Source organism: Camellia sinensis, chromosome 13 (genome assembly GCF_055761805.1).
Source record: "Camellia sinensis isolate YWXY chromosome 13, ASM5576180v1, whole genome shotgun sequence".
In the NCBI taxonomy this organism is placed as follows: Eukaryota; Viridiplantae; Streptophyta; class Magnoliopsida; order Ericales; family Theaceae; genus Camellia; species Camellia sinensis.
Genome location: NC_138973.1, coordinates 45,755,383 through 45,765,026, shown reverse-complemented (window position 1 = coordinate 45,765,026; position 9,644 = coordinate 45,755,383). Strand labels below are relative to the sequence as shown.

The 9,644-nt window shown below is 33.5% G+C and overlaps 1 protein-coding gene across 1 annotated transcript; it reads right to left on the bottom strand.

Annotated features, from left to right (window-relative positions):
• Window positions 1-6,532: 6,532 nt before the first annotated feature.
• Window positions 6,533-8,209, bottom strand: LOC114283409 (AT-hook motif nuclear-localized protein 21). The gene has a single exon (XM_028226215.2). The coding sequence runs from the start codon at window positions 7,899-7,901 to the stop codon at window positions 7,005-7,007; it is 897 nt and encodes a 298-aa protein (XP_028082016.1). The 5' UTR covers window positions 7,902-8,209; the 3' UTR covers window positions 6,533-7,004.
• Between the last annotated feature and the right edge of the window lie 1,435 nt (window positions 8,210-9,644).

Genomic DNA, 9,644 nt, shown 5'->3' with positions numbered 1-9,644 from the left:
ACAGAGAGGAATCTTTTAACCCCATCAATCTTGCCTATATAGTCGAAGAAGATGATCTATTAACTCCATGGCTTCAAGATAGAGAACATGTAGTCTTGGATGACAAAGATAACTCGGCTTGGTTGATTGTTGATGATAATGATGATGAGGGAGATCATGCCACTAGTAGCCAAGTACCTCAACACCATCAAAGAGCAGGGTCTGCTGGAAGTGGCTCTAGTGAGGGTCGTGGTTTGAGTCCACCTAGTGGTAGTGGAGATGATAGTGATGGCAGTCGTCCTCTAACAGGTGGTGGTAGTGATGGCAATGGGGGTCTGCAGGTTCTGTACATGGTTGTAGACGCAATATTCATCATATTGATCATGATTGGAATAGGGATTCTACACAGCAACAACGACATTCTATTTCTACTCCTGATGTAGAAGCATCAATTGGGCGTTCACGACATATTGATGATATTTATGGTTATCATGAATTTAGAAATCAATTTGGACATCTCAGAGTTAGACAAGAAGATGGAAAGGGAACTTAACATTGGCGACCAATATGCCCCAAGTATCATATCCTTATTACCCTCTTCCAAGTCAACCACCACCACACATCTATCAACCACCTTATATGGAAAATTGGAACTACTCTCAACAACCTTATCAATATCCATATGTAGAGGGTTTCAATTATGGTACATGGGGGCTTGCAATGACACGACAACAATCAAGTAGCAGTGGCAACAATAACACTACTTATGATCAATGTACTTTCAATAACTACTACCAAGAATATCAATATGGAGAAATAGGCCAACCAATTCATAGTGATGATCAAAGTGATGTGAGATATGGAGATTCTTCTATACCACCACATAATTCTTTTTATTATTAAGTTTTAAAGTTGTTGATTTGTAGTAAATTGTTTGTATGCGATTATGACTGAAGCGAATAATTTATTTTCATGTCCCTCTTTCTCTTATTAATTTGTTGTGCATGTGGAAGTATTTCATTGTTGAAAATAAGTAAAAAAATATTTTCACATCAATTTTATATTAAAAGTTTAACATATATGCCAAATAAAAGTTTGAGACTAAAATAAATACATATCATTTAGTTGAAAATGAGTCAAAAGTACCTCTACGTATCAAAATTTTGATTAAAATGTGATAAATTAAGGCTAAAAGAGTCAAAACATGCATAAAATTGAGTTTTAGAGAGATTGCTAATGATTTTTGAAATTTCACAGTCGCGACGCCCGATACCCGATACGTACTGGTCTATACTACCGATACTGATACTCTGCGATCGATACCGTTACGTTACCCGATACCGCGATTTAGAACTATGCCCACAACCTTATCATTGATATCATCATTGCTTCAAAACCATCTCCAACTATTTTTTTTTTCCTGCTCAGCCTTCAACATTCTTATTAGTCCCATATTATGGGGAAATCTTCACATTTCACAGAATTAATGTGAAATAGAAAACAAGTTTTTTTGGCTCATGCTCTATCATTCAATTCAATAGGGTGTGATCAAATTCTCCTCATTCATAAATAAATCAAACACGTTTAAGTATTTTAATTATGGTGGTACACATAATTTATTATCTCTATAGTATGATAAATTATCAACCACTAGTTCATCTAAAAATTTAACGATTACTTAGCCAAAAAAAAAAAAATTAACGATTAGAGAGAGGGACAGCAAGCTCATTATTTATATTCTCGTTCCAATCCTCAGTAGGGATAAACAAGAATCTGTACCTTTCATGTTGTTAATGTACTCCTTGGAAAGTACTCCTAGCTTCTTAAATCCCAATTAAGCAACTATTTTGATAATGCATAGTGAATAATTTATTTACATATATGCATTGACTCTTGCTTGTTTTTTACTTGTACATGAATTACATATTATTATTATTTTTTTATTTTATTTATTTATTTATTTTTTTGTGTGAAATGTACATGAATTAAATTACTGAATCACATACAATTATTCTATATGAGGGTGTGAGATCCATAAAAAAAGTAAGACTCATCTCATTTGAGAGGATTATATTTGATTTTGTAATCGATTTTTTATGTTTCTAAACTTTTTTCAAGCTTCATAGCCATAATTAATAACGATTCCATCATTAAATAGCTAACAAGTATTATGTCACCTTAAGGGGTCATTGGAAATTTATCTTATCATTAATTTTAGGATTTTAAAATTAAGATGTGGGTAAATTAACCCGAACACCCAATTTAAAAAAGCATATATATATATATATATATTAAAGCAGGTCCTAAATTTGTTCCCATATCCTTCAATTTCAGTGAAGGCTCATAATTTCTATACATGCAAAGGGCTGAAGTAAAGCATGACACACATTTCTCCATTTCTGATCAAACTTGATGCATTGGCATAATATCATGCGAGCACACAATCAACATTTTATATGTCAACATATTGTGAGTAATGATATATAAATAAAAAAATTAGAAAAAAATCGTGTACTTTGTTTATTATGTCATTTCGGTTTCGGCAATTTCAATTGACTAGACTTTGATTTTGAATTTTTGAATTTTATATCAATTTAGTTCAATCGATAACGTTAATTAAGGTTTTTGACATAAAAAGCTCAAGTGAGCAATATGAGACCATTGTAAAAATGGACATTTCACGCCACTCCTCTCCTCCTTCCTTCTCCCACATATGCACTTTTTCTATCAAAAATCCTAAGTGACGTTATCGATTGGATCAAAATGAGATAAAATAAAAAAATTCAAGGTTAATATCCAGTCAATTGAAAATAAAGGGGCTAAAATGACACAAGAGACAAAATATAATAAGTACCAGCTTAAATTTGCCCAAAAAATTAGGGTAAATTATGCAAATAGTTCATATACTTTACCCTATGTGTCAATTTGGTCATTGTAGTTTCAATTTACTCGATTTTGCCTCTTAATTTAACGGATTGTGTCATTTTAGTCTAATAAATAACGGTTGTTAAGTTAATTTAACGGAAAGTCAAATAATGTGTCAATTTGGTCTCTGTAGTTTCAACTTTCTCGATTTTGACAGGGACTAAATTGACACATTGTGAAAAATATAGGGACTAAATTGACACATTGCTTGACTTTCCGTTAAATTAACTTAACTACCATTATTTATTGAACTAAAATGATACAATCCGTTAAATTAAGGGGCAAAATCGAGCAAATTGAAACTACAGTGACCAAATTGACACGTCGTGTAAAATACAGGAAATATTTGCATAATTTTCCCAAAAAATTATATAAAAATTTTAATAAGAATGATGTGATAAGGACATATTCAAAATAAATGTAAATCATTTTTCATCAGAGCAGACAATTAACTTCCTATTTTTCTACTCTTTGAGAATAATTGTTATCCTTCACAACCTAATAAGCTCCCTATTCCCTACACAAACTATACCATACAACCCTAAATCAAAGCATCACCCTATAAACCCCAAAGAGAGAATTAGCATAAGCATATTTCTTAATTAATTATGCTTAATTTAATTAAGAGGAATCTGATCCAATTGTGAGCAGTAAGGATCAGAAGACTAGATGCAAATGGCCATTTTCTTATTATACATAAATTCACAGGCAACTCAGCATACAATTAATATTCCAAGTGGAGAATAAAGTCATCAGTTGACATTACATTTATAGAAAGACTTATTAATGTGACCAATTTTTCATGAGAATTAAACCATCTTGATTAGGGAAGCTTTGATGATCTCTTACCTTATTACTCATGATGGAGTGTACTCACTATAATTTTCATTTGTTAGTGGCCAACTTTTTATTTTTATTTTTATTTTGATTGGAGAAGAAGAATATTATTAAAGACCAATAAAAAGTGAAATACAAGTGCAGTAAGCCTGAGATAGGCCAAATAAGCACCAGAAGAATGAAGGTGAGGTTATAGCATGTTAATGGCAAATTTGATTGCCACCAAACACTAAAGACTTCTTGTCAGCTTTTTGATAAATCGAGTTCGAGTCACTAGAGTCTGAGCCTCCCATTGGGGAGTTTCGTGCATTGTGTCACCCACTCTTACAGAAATCACAATTCCACTAGGCCCTCTCCGGTTCCATATCCATTGTACTCCTTGTACTATGTTTGTGCATCAATGTATGTCGATCCGTATAAATCAATTGAACTGAATTGATCAGTCGTATTTTAGATAGATGCGTGATGAGGAGTAGACGGTTACAGATTGATTTTTTTTAATCAGTCTAGTTTTGAACGGATGACGGATTTGAGATTCCTTTGGCTACAAAACCGCCAAATCGTGAGCACCCCTACTAATTTGTAAGACTTTGTGTTTTCAATTTGTTTAGATATTTTGTTTGATTTTTCAATTGAAAAAGAATTTAGATATTCTGTTGTGTTTTCAATTTATTTTCAATTTGAAAATCCTTTTTATCAAATAGCAAGTGTTGATATTTTGTATTTTTGTGTGGAAAATATAAGACTTAATTTTGTCATTTTTTTAAAAAAATCAAATTAAATAGTTTTTGAATAAAAAAAAATAATAAAATAGTTTTGATAATACATGGTTTTCTTATATGAATATATTATTGATATTTGAAAATTTACTTGATAATCTTTTGATTATGTTGAGTTGGATTGTTACAAAAAAAAAAAATATTAACAAGTTATTATATTATGTTCAAAATTTGTAAAAATTTAAAAAGTCAAACCGATTCGCATCCATCCGTCAATCCTGATCCGCCAATCAGGTAGACGGATGTAGATTAATTTTTTTCAATCCATCAATTCGGCGAAGAAATGACGGATTGGAGGTTCCTGACCTCAACTGAACCGCGAATACCTGAACCGCAAACACCCTTAGGGTTGGTTTGGGATGTCCTAAAAAAGTGCACTTTTTGACTTATTGGTGGGTTTGGGTTGGGTTTGATGTGATGTGTTAGAGAGGTGATGTGATTTAAATAAGATGATGTGACTTAAATAAGATAGTAATTTTGACTTTTTGACTTATTTAGTACATGTCAAACTAGCCCTTAGTATGTAGTCATTTTTTTTGCCGATAAAACAAAAATGAGTGTGTTGCACAAACTCATTGCTACTTGTTTGGTTGAAACCAAAAGCAGCAAAAAAATTGTGGCAAGAAGGATTAGTAAATCTTTCTATCACATAGAATGACAGAACTCTCTTTTTAATCTGTCATTTATGTTGTTGTAGTGGAATAGCTCTAAAATATGAAACAAACTGTTATAGTAATGAAGAAGTCTACACTACACTGCTAATGAACTCAAAACATGGAGGTTATCCCACAAATAGTAGAGTTGAATATATAGTTTTTTTTCCTGCAAAGTTTTGGATTCAATGAAGGAAATAGAAGCTATGAAGAAGTTGTTACATAAAAGCTCCTTGCATCATCTTCAACCTAGTTGGGATGAGTCAGGGTTAGCATGCAGCTTTTTGCACTTCCTTATCCTTATTGATGTAATTCTTTTGATTTCATTAATTAAGAGCCTCCCTTTTTTTGTTGATCAAAAGAAAAACAAAAATGTTCAACCAATAAACAAACAAACAAACATATTCATGAAACTCGTTAAATTGGTAGCCACTAACTCATTTGAAAGCTTAAAATATTATAGCAAATGGTAACTTTATTATTTATATTCTCAACGTCTTTTTACATTACCAGTCTTCTTTATAAGTGAGCTAAACATATGTAGGGATTTTAATTACCAGGTAGGTGGTCAGGTTCGAACACATGATTTATCTCGCCTTTTATCAACAAAACAACTTCCTCGTCACTATCAAAGAAAGAAAAAAAATAGAAATGTGTCACCTTGTTTGAAAAATGCCTCTTTGAAAACATTATGAATGCTCAAAGTTGTTACTTAAGGCAACACTTCTAGCTCCAGTCCTCTAATTTTACATAATAATTTTAATAACATAGTTTAAATCTGAATGTATCACTGTGAGTCCATGTTTCAAGATGAATGAATCAGTGGATTGCTATTGACATTGTTAGGCCAACAGATACTTGGGAAATGAAGCAAAAACTAGGTTGTCATTGTCAAAACTGGCTTGAAACAAAGATAAAACAATGTTATCTTTGGCATAGTGATTATATTACTTTTATTTTTGTCAAAGAACATGACTGATTGAGTACTACTACTACATATGAAAAGAAAATAAAATTAATTTTGTTTTCAATAGTTTATATTCACTGGAAAAAGAAGTAATTGAGTATGAAGAACATAAGACTGTTTGGGTTTCAGGAAAACTCGCCTTTTCCAAATAACTAGGTTGAGAGAGAGTGCGTTTTCTATTTATTTTTTTTTAATTAGAAAACTAGTTGGAGAACCTTCCACAACATTAATGCAGCTCATGTTTGGTGAGGCACCAACAGTTTCGTATTCAAGTAGTAGAAAACTTCACTGGAAAAATTCTTACTTTTTAGTTAGATTATTTATTCTTGTTAGTCCTCTAGTGATATTATATCCTCCAAACACTGCAAATAATTAACACAAACAAACCAAGATTTCCAAATCCCACAAGATTTACTAACAAGTGATAATGATTCACAGAAGTACCACTATCACTATCTACTAAGAGAGCTAATTGAAATGTTTAAGTGTGAAACAATAGTGAGGAGTGAACCCAAAAGCTGAATTCTCAAACCATTTCCTTAACAAGGAGATAGTTCCATGAAGAACAACAAAGAAGACTATTTCCACAAATCAAAGATACAAAAAACCCAAGAAGATTAAAAAAAAAAAGAAAATTAAAAAGCAAATCCAACAACAACAAAAGATGAGAGAGAAAGAAGAGACAAGAAGATCCATGATCATGGTGATTAGTAGTAGTACCAGTAACAGTAATTTGCTGAGCTTTTATGATTCAAGAAACCCTATTGCACCCAATTGGATTGGCTTCAACAGACCCATAATTTCTTCCCACCAAGTTGAAGATCGCGACATAGAATTCATAAACCACTCATTAGTACTTATTTGTCAGAACGGTAGACGGCTAGCTGAATTTCCAACCCAACCGTCCACCGGCAACTGACAATTAGGCATATTGAGTGGCAAATTGAAAAAAGGAAGCCCAGAAGAAGGATCAGGAAATGGATTACTACTAACACCGCCACCGCCACCACCAGATCTGCCACCATCCCCGCCACCGGAACCTTGCGAAACCGGCGGCTGCATCTGAAGCGCCGCCTCCTCCTCATCCAACGGCAGTCTCTCATAAGCAACATTAGTAAAAGAAGAAGCAATCACAATCACCGGGCCCGCCGCCACGAGCTCCCCCACCACGTTCCCTCCGACCACCTGACCTTGTCCTCCTGCCAAAAATATCGTCAAACTCGTCGCCCCCGGTGGGGCCGGTGGCGGCAAAAAAGACCCCGAAAGCGACAAAATCTCGAACCTCCCATGAAGTGTCACCACCGCCCCCGCCGCCGCCGGCTGCCTTAAACTGACATTGGTCACCGTGCCGCTGCCGCTCAGAATGCAGATCCCGCGCTGCCGGCGGCGCGCGTACGTGGCAACACAGTCAAATATATCGCATCCATTTCCAACTTCAAGAATATGAGCTCGGAGAGTGTTTGCACTCTCTCTAGTGATAATTACCGGAGGTTTAGGCTTGTTTTTGGACCCTGCTGGTCGGCCTCTAGGTCGGCGAGCCACGATATCGCCCGGGTTGGCGGTGGCGGAGACTAGTTCGAGACCCTGGTGGTGGCCACCGCCGCTCTCATCGTGGTGATCACCGGAAAACTGAGCACCACCCCTATTATTATTATTGTTGTCATCTTCATTTTGATCGGATTGTCTTTGGAGGTGCAAGTCGGAGCGGTGGTGGAGTTGATGAACGTAACGAGAAGCTGTGCTTAAATCTAAACCAGCCATGAACACAACCACATCAAAAGAAGGGAAAAAACAGAAACAGAAGCAAGAGAAAACAAGAAAATTATAAAAAATGAACGCAAGATTTTTAAAAACTGTTTTTGGTTTTTGTTTATTTTAAGAAGTTGGGGCAAAAAAAATTTAAAAAAGGGAGCTCCGAAGTTGAACCCTAGGTTTGAATATGGATTAGAAAACAAAGGGATTTGAGTACAGAGAAAGGGATATGGAGGAGGAGGAGGATGGGAAGAGGCGAGGGGGGGACAAAGGATAAAAAAAAACAGTCATTTCTCTCACATCCTAAAAGTTCATATATGAATAAAAAAAAGAAAAGATAGGGATCGTGAAAAAAATTTCATGAAACTGGTCATGAAAAATTTATGATCCTTTGATTACCTTGATTAGTGTGTGGTGTTTTATTTTAAGTGTAATCCAAGGGTCATAAATCTTTCATGATTATTTTCATGAAAGTCTTTTCATGATACCTAGCATTGCTCAATAAAAAATTATGTAGTTGAAAATATTTTATTTATTTCTTTTTGTTTGTGTGAAATCAAAAGCGGAGTTAGACAAAAGTATTTTCAAAGCGCGTGTAAGAATTAGAGTATTAAAGATGAGACTTATTTTTATTTTTTTTAACCGAAAAAAAAGTTTTATTGATGAAATTAAGATACAAAATAAGGCTTACATCAACAAAGTAAGATTGTGTAAAAAATATCATAATTAATTAAAATAATTCTGGTTAGATTGACCCTACAAATAAAACCCAATCATATGCCAACACAAGACTCAAAATTGATGAGACATCAACAGACAGAAAGCAAAGAAAAAAACTACCACATAGAAAAACCTACAACAGCATTGATGGAGTTCATAAGAATTGTTTGTAGTTTGAAATGAAAATATTAGACGAATGACAAAAGTGTCTTCAAAGTGCGTGCAAGAATCAAAGTATTATGGATTAAGTATTGAGTCTAATTAATCGTTGTTGGTGGCTTAGTGGAGAAGACATTATTTTTTATAGACGTGACTCCAGTTCAAATCTTGAGGGATAAAAAATGATTGTTTTGCAGTCGGTTCTCTTCGAAGATCTCGCATTGTATTCCGATCAAACTTTAGGCTCATTTGTGACATATGGTTGAGCTCTACTAGTATCTCGGTGCATGGTAGGTCCATTCCTATGAGTTGTATCCAATCAGGCCATCAATTGGTTATCCTGAGATCTGGTTCCACGAATACCGTGATGACACCTCAGAACATCTTTTTTTTAATAAAATAAAATAAAATAAGTTTAATTCGGCTTTCATAATAATTGGGAGTCCATGGAGCACTCCTTTGGCATAAAGAGTTGGATGGTTTTTTTTTTTTTTTTTTGATTATTTTAGTTATAAAAAAATAAAATAGATTAAAAAATTAATAAAATAAAATGTTATATTCAAATTATAATTATTTTTTTTTTCTCCCAAAAAACTTATCTCAAATGAGGATTTTTAACCTCAAAATAGTTAAAAGTCAAAAAGCTAATCTACATCCTAAACGAGCCTGAGAATTAGATTGAGGGATATATAATTCACATATATTATGTCTGTAATATTATTATTATTTGTTTTTTGTGTTTTAATTTATTCTCAACTATAAAATCATTTCAAACATGAAATTCTTAAAGTATGATCTTATAATTATAATTATCTGTACATTTAAATGGAAATTGAGAAATTTCAAAACGTGAAATCCTTATTCTCTATATAC